At 42.9% G+C, this 24,155-nt stretch overlaps 2 protein-coding genes across 3 annotated transcripts in view; one reads left to right on the top strand and one right to left on the bottom strand.

Annotated features, from left to right (window-relative positions):
• The window catches only part of fn1a (fibronectin 1a), a 72,437-nt gene extending 67,681 nt beyond the window's left edge, over window positions 1-4,756 (top strand). For both annotated transcript variants that reach the window (XM_064976966.1, XM_064976965.1), the window contains exons 43-46: window positions 252-377; window positions 635-741; window positions 965-1,087; window positions 1,403-4,756. In XM_064976966.1, the coding sequence (XP_064833038.1) occupies window positions 252-377; window positions 635-741; window positions 965-1,087; window positions 1,403-1,471 (425 nt within the window). In that variant the 3' untranslated portion in view covers window positions 1,472-4,756. The remainder of the gene's footprint in view (window positions 1-251; window positions 378-634; window positions 742-964; window positions 1,088-1,402) is intronic.
• cfap65 (cilia and flagella associated protein 65) overlaps window positions 4,253-24,155 on the bottom strand; it is a 99,989-nt gene continuing 80,086 nt past the window's right edge. The window contains exons 30-33 of the mRNA XM_064976967.1: window positions 15,411-15,536; window positions 10,450-10,749; window positions 6,227-6,361; window positions 4,253-5,131 (exon numbers count right to left, since the gene is read on the bottom strand). Of these exons, the coding sequence (XP_064833039.1) occupies window positions 4,996-5,131; window positions 6,227-6,361; window positions 10,450-10,749; window positions 15,411-15,536 (697 nt within the window). The 3' untranslated portion in view covers window positions 4,253-4,995. The remainder of the gene's footprint in view (window positions 5,132-6,226; window positions 6,362-10,449; window positions 10,750-15,410; window positions 15,537-24,155) is intronic.

The following is a 24,155-nucleotide window of genomic DNA, read 5'->3' as shown; positions in this document are numbered from 1 at the left end:
ATGTCTGAATGCTAAACGTCATGGGTCAAATGCCTGATGTTTGTGTGAATGAGGGATGAATTGTACAATCTCAGTCTCAGTGAAGCTCAGAATGTTGGGTCCAATCAGACACCTTTCTCCGCCAGAGTGGGAGGAGTCGAGGAGATAATGGCCATGTGTCCCCCCAAAAAAACATATTTTGGATTCATTCAACTAGTATGATCTCCCCTCCTACGTCCCCTACTCCTCTCTTCACCCTCTCCCTCCTACAGAGTGGTGCCATGACAGCGGGAACAACTACCGCATAGGAGAGAAGTGGGATCGCCACGCTGAGAACGGTCACATGATGAGCTGTACTTGTTTGGGCAACGGGAAGGGAGAGTTCAAGTGCGAGCCACGTAAGTACCGGCCCATACTAGTTTAGAGATCAATTAATGGCCGACAAATTGTTTAATTCACACCAGCGTGTACCAAGTCCACGGATCCTTTTAATACCGCCGAGCTGTTCTCGTAACGCCTCCACCACAGTGGCTGGACAGAACAACGTGAAAAGAAAAATATCCAATCCGCAGTAAAAGTTCAGGTTCGCTACGATAACGAGGACCGGAGACCTACTGCACTGTGCGTTGTCATGGTGATCTATTTGTTCCTACAGATGAGTCGACGTGTTATGACGAGGGGAAGATGTACCAGGTGGGCAACCAGTGGCAGAAGGAATACCTGGGAGCCATCTGTACCTGCACCTGTTACGGAGGACAGCAGGTAAGACCATACAGTGGAGCACAGGATGTTGAGGTGTAGCACACAGGAAGTAAAAGAAAAGCACAGATAAGAGGAGTCTAGACTTAAGCAGGAGAAAGTTGTGACTATCAAAGTGAAATTTAATTCTAACGGTGAGGACTTCAGTGAATGTTAAGGACGCAGATGTATTAGACCGTCAGCGTTTTGTTCTATGTGGTAAATGGTGTGCGTGTCCTGCCCTCAGGGCTGGCGCTGTGAGAACTGCAGAAGACCGGGAGCTCAGACTGAGGTAGATGTGGATCTGCTACAGCCTCAAATACACCAAGACGCATTCGACCGCTATAGGGAGAACGCCCTGAAGAAACTGGTGGGTGTTCCCAGGCCTCTCAGGCATAGAGATACAATATTATACAGTTTTCCCTGACCAAGATGGCCGACCGGTAGTTACGTTAAATGTTTATCATTGTCCTTTCTAGTGTTTTATTTTATTCTGTGCTCCTTGGATTCTAAAGCTGGCCGTTCATCCTACCACTTACTGGCCCATAATAACATGGACACAAATGTCTTTGTGACCTCCCGTATGTCAATCGAGATCCGCTGTGTATCATGCATTTCCTTATTGACCGTCATGCTAACACGTACTTTAAATGAACTCAACGTTTCCTTTCTGTCTTCCCAACAGAACATCCAGTGCCCTATAGAGTGTCTGAGACCAGAGCTCCTAGCAGATGTACAGCAACCCTCCGAGTAAAGGAGGAGACGAGAACCACATCCTCTTCTCAGACTCCACTCACATTACAGGGCCTTCAGAAAGTATTCCTAACTCTGGACTTATTCAACAACTTGTTGTTACAGCCTGAATTCAAAATGGATTAAATAGATTTTAATGAAAGTGAAAATGTTTTTAGAAATTTTAGCATATATATATATATATATTGAAAATGAAATGCATAAATATCTAATTTACTTATGTATTCACATCCCTGAGTCAATACTTTGTAGGACTTTTCTGGGTCAATCTCTAAGATCTTTGCACACCTGGATTGTACAATATCTGGCCTTTTGTCCAAGCTCTCTCAAGTTGGTTGTAGATCATTGCTAGACAGCCATTTTAAAGTATTGCCATAGATTTTCAAGCTGATTTCTAAATCAAAACTGTAACAAGGCCACTCAGGAATATTCAATGTCTTCATGGTAAGCAACTCCAGTGTAGATTTGGCCTTGTGTTTTAGGTTATTGTTCTGGTGAAATCCCTGAGTGGTTTCCTTCCTCTCCGGCAACTGAGTTAGGAAGGACGCCTGTATCTTTGTAGTGACTGGGTGTTTAGATAAACCATCCAAGTGTAATTAATAACTTCACCATGCTCAAAGGGATATTCAGTGTCTTCTACCAATAGGTGCCCTTCTTTGCGAGGCATTGGAAAACCTCCCTTGTCTTTGTGGTTGAATCGGTGCTTGAAATTCACTACTCGATTGAGTGACCTCAGACACTTGTGTGGGGTAAAGAGATGGGATAGTCATAAAAAAAAGTTAAACAACTTATTATGCAATTTGTCAAGCACATTTTTTACTCCTGAACTTTAGGCTTGCCATTACAAAGGGGTTGAATACTTATTGACTCAATACATTTCAACTTTTAACATTTTATTACTTTACAAAATGTTCTACAAAACAATATTCCATTTTGACATTATGGGGTAATTGTGTGTAAATCATTGACACACAATTTCTATTTAATCCATTTTTAAAATTCAGGCTGTAACAACAACAACAACAACAACAACGTGGTAAAAGTCAATACTTCCCGAAGGCGCTGTACCTGTGACTTACAGAGTTATAAAACCTAGAGTGCACTCGGATCAGTCTCACAAAAGACTGCTAGCATGCACCATTTTTTTTTTTTTTAAGTAGTCAACTTGGTGGGACTTCCTATGTGTCGCCCATGGAAATATAATTCCTATTGAATTCTTATAGACTTGTATTTTTACGGCGATGTCTTCCCGTGCCGTCACAGAAGTACTCCATGGAACATATTACTGTAGGAAGTGTCAACTACGTGCTGCCTTCCTGTTCCTGCCATTCACTAACCTTGATCAGTGGTCTGGTCTGACCAATTAACCACCATCCTGCTGCTTCTCCACATTGCCACTCCTTTCTATAGCGTCACTTCAAAATACCCCCCCCAAGGCAAAGAAAGGGTCTTTATATTTTAATGTTTGGTTCCGTTGTCCTACCTAGTCCTTCGAGACATTCCTATGAAAATGGAAAATCTGTAGAGGTTCTAAAGCCTGTAGCCTACTCTGTGCTGTTGCCATTCCTCCTGTAACCTACTCTGGTCCTACTCTGTGCTGTTGCCATTCCTCCTGTAACCTACTCTGGTCCTACTCTGTGCGTTGCCATTCCTCCTGTAACCTACTGTTTCTACTCCGTGCGTTGCCATTCCTCCGGTAGCCTACTGTTTCTACTCTGTGCGTTGCCATTCCTCCGGTAGCCTACTGTTTCTACTCTGTGCGTTGCCATTCCTCCGGTAGCCTACTGTTTCTACTCTGTGCGTTGCCATTCCTCCGGTAGCCTACTGTTTCTACTCTGTGCGTTGCCATTCCTCCGGTAGCCTACTGTTTCTACTCCGTGCGTTGCCATTCCTACTGTTTCTACTCCGTGCGTTGCCATTCCTCCGGTAGCCTACTGTTTCTACTCTGTGCGTTGCCATTCCTACTGTTTCTACTCCGTGCGTTGCCATTCCTCCTGTAACCTACTGTTTCTACTCTGTGCGTTGCCATTCCTCCGGTAGCCTACTGTTTCTACTCCGTGCGTTGCCATTCCTCCTGTAACCTACTGTTTCTACTCCGTGCGTTGCCATTCCTCCGGTAGCCTACTGTTTCTACTCCGTGCGTTGCCATTCCTCCGGTAGCCTACTGTTTCTACTCCGTGCGTTGCCATTCCTCCTGTAACCTACTGTTTCTACTCCGTGCGTTGCCATTCCTCCTGTAACCTACTGTTTCTACTCTGTGCGTTGCCATTCCTCCGGTAGCCTACTGTTTCTACTCTGTTCTGCCCGAACCAGAGCTTTCTCTCTCTGATGTGAGATTTTACCCCATTCAGAAACATTCAGAAGTTTACAATATGGGGAAACTCTTGACGGCATCGTGAGTTATTTGGATTGGATAATATTTCTAACCGATCCCATCCAAGCTCAAATGGTTCTACAGAGAAATAAGATCGCTGTTTTGAAGTATAACCCTATTCCCTATATAGTGAACCACTTGGATACAGAGGTCTCGCATGAGAACCTTGTCTTCATGCATTTCAAATCTCTTTGGAGACTTCAACTACCAGTCTAACAAAACAAAAAAAACATTCATTTTTAAAACCAAGCACGGTCTTTAATGCAGTGGTATTCAAAGTCGTGGTCTGAGTGGGGTCGCCATTTTTTATATATATATATTAAAAATGAAGAACCAGAAACCAAGAGTACAGATTATTGTATGGGACATTATACAAACGTTTTTTGAGAAATAATTTGAAAAATAAAATTTTATTGAGTAAATGTATTTATTGTTTTCTTTTCATTTTTGAGAAGACGTTTATGTCGACACTTGCAGATTTTTTTTTATTTTTTTAAGGTTGTTATTTGATTTGGGGTGGGATCATAAGAAATTTGGTCCCCAGAAATTCAATCGGGAGAGGGGGGGGGGATGGGGTCCCCGCTGAATACCACTGCTTTAATGCAAGAGTTGTATCACAGAGGTACACTGCAAGTGGGTGTTCATTCAATGTCCAGGATTGTATCTGTTGTTTTCATGTACTTCTGCCATTTTGTGAACGGAAGCTCTAAGATGGCTGCCAGTTGAGTTGCATTGTTTCATACCCACCTCAACTGCTGTTTTTAATTTATCCCTTTTATGCAAGCATTTTGTTTTAATGCTATTTGGGGTGTACACGTTTTTGTTATTTTTTTTTTATATATATATTGTAGGTGCCAAAGTCTTAACTACTGTGGACTGAATTCCTTTTTAATAAACAATGTGTTTTTGGAATGGTCTGTTAATGTTTGGGTTTATTTTAAAGGGTAGATATAGTGAAGTGAAAGTGTCCAGTGCTTCACAGAGATACTATCAAATAAATGAGGGTGTGAAAGTACTAATCACATTGTAGATCAAGGCATCGAGACGTGAATCGCTATATTTAAAATGGTCAAATCAACTTTTAAATTTTTTTTATAGTTATTAATTGGGTATGAAATATTGTTGAGGCATTGTGTGGAGTAAAACACTGGTTAGGTCCATGCCAGGTTGGCCAGTAGTGAAGAGGGTGGGCTGAAGCTAAGACCCAGAGGAACCCCCCTGGTCTCTCTGCTCCTGTCTGGGTCAGCTCCACCTCTGGACAGCCTCCTGGAACCACAGCTGTTCCTCCTAGATAAGACGAAACAGAGCAGTCTGTTGATCCAGGTTTATTTGACAAAAGCAGTCTGCAAAAAAAAAAAAAATCCTAACCTGTAATGGAAACGGCAGATATAGGAGACAATTTGACAGGTGGATGTTTCTTTGGTCAAACTCTCTTTGAGACCTGGTGTTTTGACTATAAATGATCATTGCTGAATACTTTTGAAGGTACGCGGGAACACTTGATGTCATCAAGCTCCCCTCCACATCAACTTCTAAATGCTGGAACGAAAAACAGTTTCTTTTCTGGACGAGGATTGTCCCGACTTTCAAGAATACATGAATTACTTCGCCCTGCTTTTCTGGCAATTAACTTTCCCCATGGCAGGACCCGTGGCGATACGTTGGCAGATGATTTGTTCATTTTGTCGTTCTCTCCTTTTCACGGGTAACCTGATACATTAAACAGATATGTGGGACGACATACAGGCTGTCTCCAATTTATTAATGTGCAATTTGGCTAGAATGGGTAATGGAAACAATTGAACCACTACATTTATGACACTGTAGGTGTTGTTTGTTGTGACGTCATTACGTGCAACTGTCGCATCTATATTCTATGCAAATTTAACCTTTTTAATTAAACGTGGCAAGTCAATGAAGAACAAATTCTTTATTTACAATGACGGCCGGACCCGGACGACGCTGGGCCAATTGTGATAGCCTGGATTCGAACCAGGGTCTGTAGTGACGCCTCTAGAGATACAGTGCTTTTAGACCACTCAGGATCCCAGTACATCCTGAACACACTGTAATATATTGGACATAAGATATCTGGTGAAACAACTGTAAACGCCGATAAATGAATGGAAACATAGCCAGTTACTATATCCATCAACGAGTGATAAGTCACAATTGAACCTTATTGATTAATGGCTGTGATCAATGGAAATGTGGAATCTGGACTAATGAACATGCTTGATAGATCCAACTTCTGTAGAAAAATCGGTTTTATGATCATTGTACAAGCCGGATGGGGTGTGGGTCTGACCGTAGGAGTTGACAAGCCCACACAAAACAGATCTGAGAACAGGCTATTCTGGCATCCAGGAGGTTCTGACAGACCTGGCAGAGACAGGAGGCAGAGCGATGATTCGTGGCCTGGCTGTAAGGACCAGCTCTCCCAGGAAGGCCTCCATCATCAGGTTCTGTAAGGTGTTGAGGAGAACCTCCTCAGTCACGTCACAGAACTCTGGCAACCTGGGAGGAACAGGAGGGGGAGAGGAGAGGGAGGAGGGTAAGGGGAGAGGGAATAGGGGAAGGGGAGTAGGCGAAGAGGAGAGGGAGAGGGAGGAGGGGAAGAGGAGAGGGAATAGGGGAAGGGGAGTAGGCGAAGAGGAGAGGGAGAGGGAGGAGGGGAAGAGGAAAGGGAATAGGGGAAGGGGAGTAGGTGAAGAGGAGAGGGAGGAGGGGAAGAGGAGAGGAAAGGGAGGAGGGGTAGCAGAAGTGAACACAGAGAGGTTACCAAAGGAATAGTCTCTTAATTCAAGGGGAACAACAGCACCTTAATTCACATTAATTCAAGGGGAACAACAGCACCTTAATTCACATTAATTCAAGGGGAACAACATTCAAAACGTGTTCATTACCTTTTCATATCTGATATTTCTACCCTTAAAAGTCACAATCTGTAAAAGGTTTGGACATAGATTTGTTTGAAGTATTTCCTGTATAGACTGCTACTAAATAGTCTATAACTGGTTACCTAAAGCCCTGCCCCACGTACAGCTGAAGTCGGAAGTTTACATATACCTTAGCCAAATAAATTTAAACTCAGTTTAACACAATTACTGACATTTAATCCTAGTAAAAAAATAGGATTGAGGTCAGGGCTTTGTGATGGCCACTTCAATACCTTGACTTTGTTGTCCTTAAGCCATTTCGCTACAACTGTGGAAGTATGCTTGGGGTCGTTGTCCATTTGGAAGACCCATTTGCGACCAAGCTTTAACTTCCTGACTGATGTCTTGAGATGTTGCTTCAATATATCCACATACTTTTCCTTCCTCATGGTGGCATAGATTTTGTGAAGTGCACCAGTCCCTCGTGCAGCAAAGCACCCCCACAACATGATGCTGCCACCCCCGTGCTTCACGGTTGGGATGGTGTTCTTCGGCTTGCAAGCCTCCCCCTTTTTCCTCCAAATATAACAATGGTCATTACGGCCAAACAGTTCTATTTCTGTTTCATCAGACCAGAGGACATTTCTCCAAAAAGTACAATCTTTGTCCCCATGTGCAGTGTGGTAGCAGAATCAGAATTATTTAGGTAACATCGATAAATAAGATGTTTTATCCATTTTCATAAGTATGTTTATGTGGTACAAGTCACTTGGGCCCCAGTGAGGGGAGAGGTCAGGCTTGTCTTCTTATGGGAATGTGTCTGGAACTTGTCCCCTCTGAGGTTGCCCTTATCTTGACCTAGTATATGACCTATGACCTAGGAGGCTCACTGTTGTATGTCCCCTCTGAGGTTGCCCTTATCTTGATCTAGTATATGACCTAAGAGGCTCACTGTCTCGGTGAGCTTGTCCAGGAGGGGGGTGTATTTAAGATGGTAGTATCTAGGATTGACAATTGATATATGCCATTGGATGAGGTAATGTTTTGGTACTATGTTGTACCAAGAACGAGAAGTAGAACCTCGTCTAAGAGAGCAAACTGAACAATAATTTATAGCAAATGCTGAGTCTTCCTTTGTGCATTGTTCCTAAGATCTGTTATTTGTCATGTGAGTTTAAATGGGTGTGTCTTGGCTATAAATGATACTAAGAATTGTTTTGTAAGCACTCTCAGAGAATTCATTTATAGACACTAAATTGATCTGAGAGTCACAGGGCTATGGTAAAGCTCATATAATTAAAGATGGACTTTATGATAACTCTGACTTGTGTGTGGTTTGCTCTCTCATGATTTAGTAAATACAGGAAATTTCCACGACAGCAGTTGCAAACCGTAGTCTGGCTTTCTTATGGCGGTTTTGAGCTGTGGCTTCTTTCTTGCTGAGCAGCCTTTCAGGTTATGTCAATACAGGACTTGTTTTACTGTGGATATAGATACTTTTGTACCTGTTTCCTCCAGCATCTTCACAAGGTCATTTGCTGTTGTTCTGGGATTGATTTTAACTTTTCGCACCACAGTACGTTCATCTCTAGGAGACAAAATGCGTCTCCTTCCTGAGCGGTATGACGGCTGCGTGGTCCCATGGTGTTTATACTTGCGTACTATTGTTTGTACAGATGTACGTGGTACCTTCAGGCGTTTGATAATATCTCCCAAGGATGAACCAGACTTGTGGAGGTCTACAAATTTTTTTCTGAGGTCTTGGCTGATATCTTTTGATTTCCCCATGATGTCAAGCAAAGAGGCACTGAGTTTGAAGGTAGGCCTTGAAATACATCCACAGGTACACCTCCAATTGACTCAAATGATGTCAATTAGCCTATCAGAAGCTTCCAAAACTATGACATTTTCTGGTATTTTCCAAGCTGTACAGTCAATTAGTGCTAAAACTTCTGACCCACTGGAATTGTGATACTATGATAAGTGACATAATCTGTCTGGAAACAATTGTTGGAAAAATGACTTTGTTAACAAGAAATGTGAAGAGTGGTTGAAAAATGAGTTTTAATGACTCCAACCAAAGTGTACAGTGGGCAACAAAGTATTTAGTCAGCCACCAATTGTGCAAGTTCTCCCACTTAAAAAGATGAGAGAGGCCTGTAATTTTCATCATAGGTACACTTCAACTATGACAGACAAAATGAGAAAAAAAAATCCAGAAAATCACATTGTAGGATTTTTAATTAATTTATTTGCAAATTATGGTGGAAAATAAGTATTTGGTCAATAACAAAAGTTTAACTCAATACTTTGTTATATACCCTTTGTTGGCAATGACAGAGGTCAAACGTTAGCTGTAAGTCTTCACAAGGTTTTCACATACTGTTGCTGGTATTTTGGCCCATTCCTCCATGCAGATCTCCTCTAGAGCAGTGATGTTTTGGGGCTGTTGCTGGGCAACACGGACTTTCAACTTTCTAATGATCTTCTATTGGGTTGAGATCTGGAGACTGGCTAGGCCACTCCAGGACCTTGAAATGCTTCTTACGAAGCCACTCCTTCGTTGCCCGGGCGGTGTGTTTGGGATCATTGTCATGCTGAAAGACCCAGCCACGTTTCATCTTCAATGCCCTTGCTGATGGAAGGAGGTTTACACTCAAAATCTCATGATACACGGCCCCATTCATTCTTTCCTTTACACGGATCAGTCGTCCTGGTCCCTTTGCAGAAAAACAGCCCCAAAGCATGATGTTTCCACCCCCATGCTTCACAGTAGGTATGGTGTTCTTTGGATGCAACTTAGCATTCTTCGTCCTCCAAACACAACGAGTTGTTGAGTTTTTACCAAAAAGTTCTATTTTGGTTTCATCTGACCATATGACAATCTTCTTCTGGATCATCCAAATGCTCTCTAGCAAACTTCAGACGGGCCTGGACATGTACTGGCTTAAGCAGGGGGACACATCTGGCACTGCAGGATTTGAGTCTCTGGCGGCGTAGTGTGTTACTGATGGTAGGCTTTGTTACTTTGGTCCCAGCTCTCTGCAGGTCATTCACTAGGTCCCCCCGTGTGGTTCTGGGATTTTTGCTCACTGTTCTTGTGATCATTTTGACCCCAAGGGGTGAGATCTTGCGTGGAGCCCCAGATCGAGGGAGATTATCAATGGTCTTGTATGTCTTCCATTTCCTAATAATTGCTCCCACAGTTGATTCCTTCAAACCAAGCTTCTTACCTATTGCAGATTCAGTCTTCCCAGCCTGGTGCAGGTCTACAATTTTGTTTCTGGTGTCCTTTGACAGCTCTTTGGTCTTGGCCATAGTGGAGTTTGGAGTGTGACTGTTTTAGGTTGTGGACAGGTGTCTTTTATACTGATAACAAGCTCAAACAGGTGCCATTAATCCAGGTAACGAGTGGAGGACAGAGGAGCCTCTTAAAGAAGAAGTTACAAGTCTCTGAGAGCCAGAAATCTTGCTTGTTTGTAGGTGACCAAATACTTATTTTCCACCATAATTTGCAAATAAATTTATTAAAAATCCTACAATGTGATTTTCTGGATTTTTTTCTCTCATTTTGTAGTTGAAGTGTACCTATGATGAAAATTACAGGCCTCTCATCTTTTTAAGTGGGAGAACTTGCACAATTGGTGGCTGACTAAATACTTTTTTGCCCCACTGTATGTAAACTTCTGACTTCAACTGTATGTTGCCCCACCCAACCCAGCTCACCTGCGGATGGTCTCCTGAACGTTGAGCTGACGCTCTTGCTTCACTGTTGGCTTCTGGGTCTGTGGCTGTTGCTTTGTTACATCTGTTACCCCAGCACTGTACAGACTGCCCCCCATGAGGAGCTGAGGAGTAGGGGGGCAAGGTGGAGGGGCCTCCCTGGTCCCAGGATAAGGCGTAGCAGCCCCAGGGAGAGGTGTGGTAGGTGTGTAGGCAGTCTGTCTCAGCTGGGTGAAGTAGGGCACGGGTTCAGCCACACCGTTCACCAGAGAGTGGTGGAAGTGAGGGTCGTCCAAGAGGCTCCTACAGGGAACAGTGAAGAAAGATACAGCTATACACCAACTCTATGGTGCATAGTGGACAGGCTAGAAGCACCACCGAGTCTCTCAGGGCCATTCGTACACCAACATGGTGAGGAACTAAGCATCTCACCTTTTATCTAACTCTCTAGATGCTGCCAACTAACCACACAGAACTGAACCTGAATATAGAGGGGAGGAGATTAACTGTACCTGAATATAGAGGAGAGTTACTGAACCTGAATATAGAGGAGAGGAGAGTTACTGAACCTGAATATAGAGGAGAGGAGAGTTACTGAACCTGAATATAGAGGAGAGGAGAGTTACTGAACCTGAATATAGAGGAGAGTTACTGTACCTGAATATAGAGGAGAGGAGAGTTACTGAACCTGAATATAGAGGAGAGTTACTGAACCTGAATATAGAGGAGAGGAGAGTTACTGAACCTGAATATAGAGGAGAGTTACTGAACCTGAATATAGAGGAGAGGAGAGTTACTGAACCTGAATATAGAGGGGAGGAGAGTTACTGAACCTGAATATAGAGGAGAGTTACTGAACCTGAATATAGAGGAGAGTTACTGAACCTGAATATAGAGGAGAGTTACTGAACCTGACTATAGAGGAGAGGAGAGTTACTGAACCTGAATATAGAGGAGAGGAGAGTTACTGAACCTGAATATAGAGGAGAGGAGAGTTACTGAACCTGAATATAGAGGAGAGGAGAGTTACTGAACCTGAATATAGAGGAGAGGAGAGTTACTGAACCTGAATATAGAGGAGAGTTACTGAACCTGAATATAGAGGAGAGTTACTGAACCTGAATATAGAGGAGAGTTACTGAACCTGAATATAGAGGAGAGGAGAGTTAAAGAACCTGAATATAGAGGAGAGGAGAGTTAAAGAACCTGAATATAGAGGAGAGGAGAGTTACTGAACCTGAATATAGAGGGGAGGAGAGTTACTGAACCTGAATATAGAGGAGAGGAGAGTTACTGAACCTGAATATAGAGGAGAGGAGAGTTACTGAACCTGAATATAGAGGAGAGGAGAGTTACTGAACCTGAATATAGAGGAGAGGAGAGTTACTGAACCTGAATATAGAGGAGAGTTACTGAACCTGAATATAGAGGAGAGGAGAGTTACTGAACCTGAATATAGAGGAGAGGAGAGTTACTGAACCTGAATATAGAGGAGAGGAGAGTTACTGAACCTGAATATAGAGGAGAGGAGAGTTACTGAACCTGAATATAGAGGAGAGGAGAGTTAAAGAACCTGAATATAGAGGAGAGGAGAGTTAAAGAACCTGAATATAGAGGAGAGGAGAGTTAAAGAACCTGAATATAGAGGAGAGGAGAGTTACTGAACCTGAATATAGAGGAGAGGAGAGTTACTGAACCTGAATATAGAGGAGAGGAGAGTTACTGAACCTGAATATAGAGGAGAGGAGAGTTACTGTACCTGAATATAGAGGAGAGTTACTGTACCTGAATATAGAGGAGAGGAGAGTTACTGAACCTGAATATAGAGGAGAGGAGAGTTACTGTACCTGAATATAGAGGAGAGTTACTGTACCTGAATATAGAGGAGAGTTACTGAACCTGAATATAGAGGAGAGTTACTGAACCTGAATATAGAGGAGAAGAGAGTTACTGAACCTGACTATAGAGGAGAGGAGAGTTACTGTACCTGAATATAGAGGGGAGGAGAGTTACTGAACCTGACTATAGAGGGGAGGAGAGTTACTGTACCTGAATATAGAGGAGAGTTACTGTACCTGAATATAGAGGAGAGGAGAGTTACTGAACCTGAATATAGAGGAGAGTTACTGTACCTGAATATAGAGGAGAGTTACTGAACCTGAATATAGAGGAGAGTTACTGAACCTGAATATAGAGGAGAGGAGAGTTACTGAACCTGAATATAGAGGAGAGTTACTGAACCTGAATATAGAGGAGAGTTACTGAACCTGAATATAGAGGAGAGTTACTGAACCTGAATATAGAGGAGAGGAGAGTTACTGAACCTGAATATAGAGGAGAGTTACTGAACCTGAATATAGAGGAGAGTTACTGAACCTGAATATAGAGGAGAGGAGAGTTACTGTACCTGAATATAGAGGAGAGTTACTGAACCTGAATATAGAGGAGAGGAGAGTTACTGAACCTGAATATAGAGGGGAGGAGAGTTACTGAACCTGAATATAGAGGAGAGGAGAGTTACTGAACCTGAATATAGAGGAGAGTTACTGAACCTGAATATAGAGGAGAGGAGAGTTACTGAACCTGAATATAGAGGAGAGGAGAGTTACTGAACCTGAATATAGAGGAGAGGAGAGTTACTGAACCTGAATATAGAGGAGAGTTACTGAACCTGAATATAGAGGAGAGTTACTGAACCTGAATATAGAGGAGAGTTACTGAACCTGAATATAGAGGAGAGTTACTGAACCTGAATATAGAGGAGAGTTACTGAACCTGAATATAGAGGAGAGGAGAGTTACTGAACCTGAATATAGAGGAGAGTTACTGAACCTGACTATAGAGGAGAGGAGAGTTACTGAACCTGAATATAGAGGAGAAGAGAGTTACTGAACCTGACTATAGAGGGGAGGAGAGTTACTGAACCTGACTATAGAGGGGAGGAGAGTTACTGTACCTGAATATAGAGGAGAGTTACTGAACCTGAATATAGAGGAGAGTTACTGAACCTGAATATAGAGGAGAGGAGAGTTACTGAACCTGAATATAGAGGGGAGGAGAGTTACTGAACCTGAATATAGAGGAGAGTTACTGAACCTGAATATAGAGGAGAGGAGAGTTACTGAACCTGAATATAGAGGAGAGTTACTGAACCTGAATATAGAGGAGAGGAGAGTTACTGAACCTGAATATAGAGGGGAGGAGAGTTACTGAACCTGAATATAGAGGAGAGGAGAGTTACTGAACCTGAATATAGAGGAGAGGAGAGTTACTGAACCTGAATATAGAGGGGAGGAGAGTTACTGAACCTGAATATAGAGGAGAGGAGAGTTACTGAACCTGAATATAGAGGAGAGGAGAGTTACTGAACCTGAATATAGAGGAGAGTTACTGAACCTGAATATAGAGGAGAGGAGAGTTACTGAACCTGAATATAGAGGAGAGGAGAGTTACTGAACCTGAATATAGAGGAGAGGAGAGTTACTGAACCTGAATATAGAGGAGAGGAGAGTTACTGAACCTGAATATAGAGGAGAGTTACTGAACCTGAATATAGAGGAGAGGAGAGTTACTGAACCTGAATATAGAGGAGAGGAGAGTTACTGAACCTGAATATAGAGGAGAGGAGAGTTACTGTACCTGAATATAGAGGAGAGTTACTGTACCTGAATATAGAGGAGAGTTACTGAACCTGAATATAGAGGAGAGTTACTGAACCTGACTATAGAGGAGAGGAGAGTTACTGAACCTGAATATAGAGGAGAAGAGAGTTACTGAACCTGAATATAGAGGAGAGTTACTGAACCTGAATATAGAGGAGAGTTACTGAACCTGAATATAGAGGAGAGGAGAGTTACTGAACCTGAATATAGAGGAGAGGAGAGTTACTGAACCTGAATATAGAGGAGAGGAGAGTTACTGAACCTGAATATAGAGGAGAGTTACTGAACCTGAATATAGAGGAGAGTTACTGAACCTGAATATAGAGGAGAGTTACTGAACCTGAATATAGAGGAGAAGAGAGTTACTGAACCTGAATATAGAGGAGAGTTACTGAACCTGAATATAGAGGGGAGGAGAGTTACTGAACCTGAATATAGAGGAGAGGAGAGTTACTGAACCTGAATATAGAGGAGAGGAGAGTTAAAGAACCTGAATATAGAGGAGAGGAGAGTTAAAGAACCTGAATATAGAGGAGAGGAGAGTTACTGAACCTGACTATAGAGGAGAGGAGAGTTAAAGAACCTGAATATAGAGGAGAGGAGAGTTAAAGAACCTGAATATAGAGGAGAGGAGAGTTACTGAACCTGACTATAGAGGAGAGGAGAGTTAAAGAACCTGAATATAGAGGAGAGGAGAGTTACTGAACCTGACTATAGAGGAGAGGAGAGTTAAAGAACCTGAATATAGAGGAGAGGAGAGTTAAAGAACCTGAATATAGAGGAGAGGAGAGTTACTGAACCTGAATATAGAGGAGAGTTACTGTACCTGAATATAGAGGAGAGGAGAGTTACTGAACCTGACTATAGAGGAGAGGAGAGTTACTGTACCTGAATATAGAGGAGAGGAGAGTTACTGAACCTGACTATAGAGGAGAGGAGAGTTACTGAACCTGACTATAGAGGAGAGGAGAGTTACTGAACCTGAATATAGAGGAGAGTTACTGTACCTGAATATAGAGGAGAGGAGAGTTACTGAACCTGACTATAGAGGAGAGGAGAGTTACTGTACCTGAATATAGAGGAGAGGAGAGTTACTGAACCTGAATATAGAGGAGAGTTACTGAACCTGACTATAGAGGAGAGGAGAGTTACTGAACCTGAATATAGAGGAGAGTTACTGTACCTGAATATAGAGGAGAGGAGAGTTACTGTACCTGAATATAGAGGAGAGTTACTGTACCTGAATATAGAGGAGAGGAGAGTTACTGTACCTGAATATAGAGGGGAGGAGAGTTACTGAACCTGAATATAGAGGTGAGCGTGTGGGTAATGATCTCTCTCTCTGGTCCGTGGCTGAGAGGAGGCATGTCTACAGATGGAGGTCTTCTCTGACGGGATCCACAACAGGTCACATTGGGCCGGGTCGACCTGGAAGAAGGAAGAACGTCTCAGTTCAACACCACTATAGACACAGTAAAACACCACTATAGACACAGTAAAACACCACTATAGACACAGTAACCCTCCCAGTAAAACACCACTATAGACACAGTAACCCTCCCAGTTAAACACCACTATAGACACAGTAACCCTCCCAGTAAAACACCACTATAGACACAGTAACCCTCCCAGTAAAACATGACTATAGACACAGTTACCCTCCCAGTAAAACACCACTATAGACACAGTAACCCTCCCAGTAAAACACGACTATAGACACAGTAACCCTCCCAGTAAAACACCACTATAGACACAGTAACCCTCCCAGTAAAACACCACTATAGACACAGTAACCCTCCCAGTAAAACACCACTATAGACACAGTAACCCTCCCAGTAAAACACCACTATAGACACAGTAACCCTCCCAGTAAAACACCACTATAGACACAGTAACCCTCCCAGTAAAACATGACTATAGACACAGTTACCCTCCCAGTTAAACACCACTATAGACACAGTAACCCTCCCAGTAAAACACCACTATAGACACAGTTACCCTCCCAGTTAAACACCACTATAGACACAGTAACCCTCCCAGTAAAACACCACTATAGACACAGTTACCCTCCCAGTTAAACATGACTATAGACACAGTAACCCTCCCAGTAAAACACGACTATAGACACAGTAACCCTCCCAGTTAAACACCACTATAGACACAGTAACCCTCCCAGTTAAACACCACTATAGACACAGTAACCCTCCCAGTTCAACACGACTATAGACACAGTAACCCTCCCAGTAAAACACCACTATAGACACAGTAACCCTCCCAGTAAAACACGACTATAGACACAGTAACCCTCCCAGTAAAACATGACTATAGACACAGTAACCCTCCCAGTAAAACATGACTATAGACACAGTAACCCTCCCAGTAAAATACCACTATAGACACAGTAACCCTCCCAGTAAAACACCACTAGACACAGTAACCCTCCCAGTAAAACACCACTATAGACACAGTAACCCTCCCAGTTAAACACCACTATAGACACAGTAACCCTCCCAGTAAAACACGACTATAGACACAGTAACCCTCCCAGTTAAACACCACTATAGACACAGTAACCCTCCCAGTAAAACATGACTATAGACACAGTAACCCTCCCAGTAAAACACCACTATAGACACAGTAACCCTCCCAGTAAAACACCACTATAGACACAGTAACCCTCCCAGTAAAACACCACTATAGACACAGTAACCCTCCCAGTAAAACACCACTATAGACACAGTAACCCTCCCAGTAAAACACCACTATAGACACAGTAACCCTCCCAGTAAAACACCACTAGACACAGTAACCCTCCCAGTTAAACACCACTATAGACACAGTAACCCTCCCAGTTAAACACCACTATAGACACAGTAACCCTCCCAGTAAAACACCACTATAGACACAGTAACCCTCCCAGTAAAACACCACTATAGACACAGTAACCCTCCCAGTAAAACACCACTATAGACACAGTAACCCTCCCAGTAAAACACCACTATAGACACAGTAACCCTCCCAGTAAAACACCACTATAGACACAGTAACCCTCCCAGTTAAACACCACTATAGACACAGTAACCCTCCCAGTAAAACACCACTATAGACACAGTAACCCTCCCAGTAAAACACGACTATAGACACAGTAACCCTCCCAGTAAAACATGACTATAGACACAGTAACCCTCCCAGTAAAACATGACTATAGACACAGTAACCCTCCCAGTAAAATACCACTATAGACACAGTAACCCTCCCAGTAAAACACCACTAGACACAGTAACCCTCCCAGTAAAACACCACTATAGACACAGTAACCCTCCCAGTTAAACACCACTATAGACACAGTAACCCTCCCAGTAAAACACGACTATAGACACAGTAACCCTCCCAGTAAAACACCACTATAGACACAGTAACCCTCCCAGTTAAACACCACTATAGACACAGTAACCCTCCCAGTAAAACACGACTATAGACACAGTAACCCTCCCAGTAAAACACCACTATAGACACAGTAACCCTCCCAGTAAAACACCACTATAGACACAGTAACCCTCCCAGTAAAACATGACTATAGACACAGTAACCCTCCCAGTTAAACATGACTATAGACACAGTAACCCTCCCAGTTAAACACCACTATAGACACAGTAACCCTCCCAGTAAAACACCACTATAGACACAGTAACCCTCCCAGTAAAACACCACTATAGACACAGTAACCCTCCCAGTAAAACATGACTATAGACACAGTAACCCTCCCAGTTAAACACCACTATAGACACAGTAACCCTCCCAGTAAAACATGACTATAGACACAGTAACCCTCCCAGTAAAACACCACTATAGACACAGTAACCCTCCCAGTAAAACATGACTATAGACACAGTAACCCTCCCAGTAAAACACCACTATAGACACAGTAACCCTCCCAGTAAAACATGACTATAGACACAGTAACCCTCCCAGTAAAACATGACTATAGACACAGTAACCCTCCCAGTAAAACACCACTATAGACACAGTAACCCTCCCAGTAAAACATGACTATAGACACAGTAACCCTCCCAGTAAAACATGACTATAGACACAGTAACCCTCCCAGTAAAACACCACTATAGACACAGTAACCCTCCCAGTAAAACACCACTATAGACACAGTAACCCTCCCAGTTAAACACGACTATAGACACAGTAACCCTCGCAGTAAAACACCACTATAGACACAGTAACCCTCCCAGTTAAACACCACTATAGACACAGTAACCCTCCCAGTAAAACACCACTAGACACAGTAACCCTCCCAGTAAAACACCACTATAGACACAGTAACCCTCCCAGTTAAACACCACTATAGACACAGTAACCCTCCCAGTTAAACATGACTATAGACACAGTAACCCTCCCAGTAAAACACCACTATAGACACAGTAACCCTCCCAGTAAAACACGACTATAGACACAGTTACCCTCCCAGTAAAACACCACTATAGACACAGTAACCCTCCCAGTTCAACACCACTATAGACACAGTAACCCTCCCAGTAAAACACGACTATAGACACAGTAACCCTCCCAGTAAAACACGACTATAGACACAGTAACCCTCCCAGTAAAACACGACTATAGACACAGTAACCCTCCCAGTAAAACACCACTATAGACACAGTAACCCTCCCAGTTCAACACCACTATAGACACAGTAACCCTCCCAGTTAAACACCACTATAGACACAGTAACCCTCCCAGTAAAACACCACTATAGACACAGTAACCCTCCCAGTAAAACACCACTATAGACACAGTAACCCTCCCAGTTAAACACCACTATAGACACAGTAACCCTCCCAGTAAAACACCACTATAGACACAGTAACCCTCCCAGTTAAACACCACTATAGACACAGTAACCCTCCCAGTTAAACATGACTATAGACACAGTAACCCTCCCAGTTAAACACCACTATAGACACAGTAACCCTCCCAGTTAAACACCACTATAGACACAGTAACCCTCCCAGTAAAACACCACTATAGACACAGTTACCCTCCCAGTTAAACATGACTATAGACACAGTAACCCTCCCAGTAAAACACCACTATAGACACAGTAACCCTCCCAGTAAAACACCACTATAGACACAGTAACCCTCCCAGTAAAACATGACTATAGACACAGTAACCCTCCCAGTAAAACACCACTAGACACAGTAACCCTCCCAGTAAAACATGACTATAGACACAGTAACCCTCCCAGTAAAACATGACTATAGACACAGTAACCCTCCCAGTAAAACATGACTATAGACACAGTAACCCTCCCAGTAAAACATGACTATAGACACAGTAACCCTCCCAGTAAAACACCACTATAGACACAGTAACCCTCCCAGTTCAACACCACTATAGACACAGTAACCCTCCCAGTTAAACACCACTATAGACACAGTAACCCTCCCAGTTAAACACCACTATAGACACAGTAACCCTCCCAGTAAAACATGACTATAGACACAGTAACCCTCCCAGTTAAACATGACTATAGACACAGTAACCCTCCCAGTAAAACACCACTATAGACACAGTAACCCTCCCAGTAAAACACCACTATAGACACAGTAACCCTCCCAGTAAAACATGACTATAGACACAGTAACCCTCCCAGTTAAACACCACTATAGACACAGTAACCCTCCCAGTAAAACACCACTATAGACACAGTAACCCTCCCAGTTAAACATGACTATAGACACAGTAACCCTCCCAGTTAAACACCACTATAGACACAGTAACCCTCCCAGTTAAACACCACTATAGACACAGTAACCCTCCCAGTAAAACACCACTATAGACACAGTAACCCTCCCAGTTAAACATGACTATAGACACAGTAACCCTCCCAGTAAAACATGACTATAGACACAGTAACCCTCCCAGTAAAACACCACTATAGACACAGTAACCCTCCCAGTAAAACATGACTATAGACACAGTAACCCTCCCAGTTAAACACCACTATAGACACAGTAACCCTCCCAGTAAAACACCACTATAGACACAGTAACCCTCCCAGTAAAACACCACTATAGACACAGTAACCCTCCCAGTAAAACATGACTATAGACACAGTAACCCTCCCAGTAAAACACCACTATAGACACAGTAACCCTCCCAGTAAAACACAACTATAGACACAGTAACCCTCCCAGTAAAACATGACTATAGACACAGTAACCCTCCCAGTTAAACATGACTATAGACACAGTAACCCTCCCAGTTAAACACCACTATAGACACAGTAACCCTCCCAGTAAAACATGACTATAGACACAGTAACCCTCCCAGTAAAACACCACTATAGACACAGTAAAACATGACTATAGACACAGTAACCCTCCCAGTAAAACACCACTATAGACACAGTAACCCTCCCAGTAAAACACCACTATAGACACAGTAACCCTCCCAGTTAAACACCACTATAGACACAGTAACCCTCCCAGTAAAACACGACTATAGACACAGTAACCCTCCCAGTAAAACACCACTATAGACACAGTAACCCTCCCAGTAAAACACCACTATAGACACAGTAACCCTCCCAGTAAAACACCACTATAGACACAGTAACCCTCCCAGTAAAACACTCCCAGTAAAACATGACTATAGACACAGTAACCCTCCCAGTTAAACACCACTATAGACACAGTAACCCTCCCAGTAAAACATGACTATAGACACAGTAACCCTCCCAGTAAAACATGACTATAGACACAGTAACCCTCCCAGTAAAACACCACTATAGACACAGTAACCCTCCCAGTAAAACATGACTATAGACACAGTAACCCTCCCAGTAAAACATGACTATAGACACAGTAACCCTCCCAGTAAAACACCACTATAGACACAGTAACCCTCCCAGTAAAACACCACTATAGACACAGTAACCCTCCCAGTTAAACACGACTATAGACACAGTAACCCTCGCAGTAAAACACCACTATAGACACAGTAACCCTCCCAGTTAAACACCACTATAGACACAGTAACCCTCCCAGTAAAACACCACTAGACACAGTAACCCTCCCAGTAAAACACCACTATAGACACAGTAACCCTCCCAGTTAAACACCACTATAGACACAGTAACCCTCCCAGTTAAACATGACTATAGACACAGTAACCCTCCCAGTAAAACACCACTATAGACACAGTAACCCTCCCAGTAAAACACGACTATAGACACAGTTACCCTCCCAGTAAAACACCACTATAGACACAGTAACCCTCCCAGTTCAACACCACTATAGACACAGTAACCCTCCCAGTAAAACACGACTATAGACACAGTAACCCTCCCAGTAAAACACGACTATAGACACAGTAACCCTCCCAGTAAAACACGACTATAGACACAGTAACCCTCCCAGTAAAACACCACTATAGACACAGTAACCCTCCCAGTTCAACACCACTATAGACACAGTAACCCTCCCAGTTAAACACCACTATAGACACAGTAACCCTCCCAGTAAAACACCACTATAGACACAGTAACCCTCCCAGTAAAACACCACTATAGACACAGTAACCCTCCCAGTTAAACACCACTATAGACACAGTAACCCTCCCAGTAAAACACCACTATAGACACAGTAACCCTCCCAGTTAAACACCACTATAGACACAGTAACCCTCCCAGTTAAACATGACTATAGACACAGTAACCCTCCCAGTTAAACACCACTATAGACACAGTAACCCTCCCAGTTAAACACCACTATAGACACAGTAACCCTCCCAGTAAAACACCACTATAGACACAGTTACCCTCCCAGTTAAACATGACTATAGACACAGTAACCCTCCCAGTAAAACACCACTATAGACACAGTAACCCTCCCAGTAAAACACCACTATAGACACAGTAACCCTCCCAGTAAAACATGACTATAGACACAGTAACCCTCCCAGTAAAACACCACTAGACACAGTAACCCTCCCAGTAAAACATGACTATAGACACAGTAACCCTCCCAGTAAAACATGACTATAGACACAGTAACCCTCCCAGTAAAACATGACTATAGACACAGTAACCCTCCCAGTAAAACATGACTATAGACACAGTAACCCTCCCAGTAAAACACCACTATAGACACAGTAACCCTCCCAGTTCAACACCACTATAGACACAGTAACCCTCCCAGTTAAACACCACTATAGACACAGTAACCCTCCCAGTTAAACACCACTATAGACACAGTAACCCTCCCAGTAAAACATGACTATAGACACAGTAACCCTCCCAGTTAAACATGACTATAGACACAGTAACCCTCCCAGTAAAACACCACTATAGACACAGTAACCCTCCCAGTAAAACACCACTATAGACACAGTAACCCTCCCAGTAAAACATGACTATAGACACAGTAACCCTCCCAGTTAAACACCACTATAGACACAGTAACCCTCCCAGTAAAACACCACTATAGACACAGTTACCCTCCCAGTTAAACATGACTATAGACACAGTAACCCTCCCAGTTAAACACCACTATAGACACAGTAACCCTCCCAGTTAAACACCACTATAGACACAGTAACCCTCCCAGTAAAACACCACTATAGACACAGTTACCCTCCCAGTTAAACATGACTATAGACACAGTAACCCTCCCAGTAAAACATGACTATAGACACAGTAACCCTCCCAGTAAAACACCACTATAGACACAGTAACCCTCCCAGTAAAACATGACTATAGACACAGTAACCCTCCCAGTTAAACACCACTATAGACACAGTAACCCTCCCAGTAAAACACCACTATAGACACAGTAACCCTCCCAGTAAAACACCACTATAGACACAGTAACCCTCCCAGTAAAACATGACTATAGACACAGTAACCCTCCCAGTAAAACACCACTATAGACACAGTAACCCTCCCAGTAAAACACAACTATAGACACAGTAACCCTCCCAGTAAAACATGACTATAGACACAGTAACCCTCCCAGTTAAACATGACTATAGACACAGTAACCCTCCCAGTTAAACACCACTATAGACACAGTAACCCTCCCAGTAAAACATGTAGACACAGTAACCCTCCCAGTAAAACACCACTATAGACACTAAAACATGACTATAGACACAGTAACCCTCCCAGTAAAACACCACTATAGACACAGTAACCCTCCCAGTAAAACACCACTATAAACAGTAACCCTCCCAGTTAAACACCACTATAGACACAGTAACCCTCCCAGTAAAACATGACTATAGACACAGTAACCCTCCCAGTAAAACACCACTATAGACACAGTAACCCTCCCAGTAAAACACCACTATAGACACAGTAACCCTCCCAGTAAAACACCACTATAGACACAGTAACCCTCCCAGTAGACACAGTAAAACATGACTATAGACACAGTAACCCTCCCAGTTAAACACCACTATAGACACAGTAACCCTCCCAGTAAAACACCACTATAGACACAGTAACCCTCCCAGTAAAACATGACTATAGACACAGTAACCCTCCCAGTAAAACATGACTATAGACACAGTAACCCTCCCAGTAAAACACCACTATAGACACAGTAACCCTCCCAGTAAAACACCACTATAGACACAGTAACCCTCCCAGTAAAAAACAGTAACCCTCCCAGTTAAACATGACTATAGACACAGTAACCCTCCCAGTAAAACATGACTATAGACACAGTAACCCTCCCAGTAAAACACCACTATAGACACAGTAACCCTCCCAGTAAAACATGACTATAGACACAGTAACCCTCCCAGTTAAACACCACTATAGACACAGTAACCCTCCCAGTAAAACACCACTATAGACACAGTAACCCTCCCAGTAAAACACCACTATAGACACAGTAACCCTCCCAGTAAAACATGACTATAGACACAGTAACCCTCCCAGTAAAACACCACTATAGACACAGTAACCCTCCCAGTAAAACACAACTATAGACACAGTAACCCTCCCAGTAAAACATGACTATAGAC

Source organism: Oncorhynchus masou, chromosome 10 (genome assembly GCF_036934945.1).
Source record: "Oncorhynchus masou masou isolate Uvic2021 chromosome 10, UVic_Omas_1.1, whole genome shotgun sequence".
NCBI lineage: Eukaryota > Metazoa > Chordata > Actinopteri > Salmoniformes > Salmonidae > Oncorhynchus > Oncorhynchus masou.
This window is presented reverse-complemented; position numbering and strand designations above follow the sequence as displayed.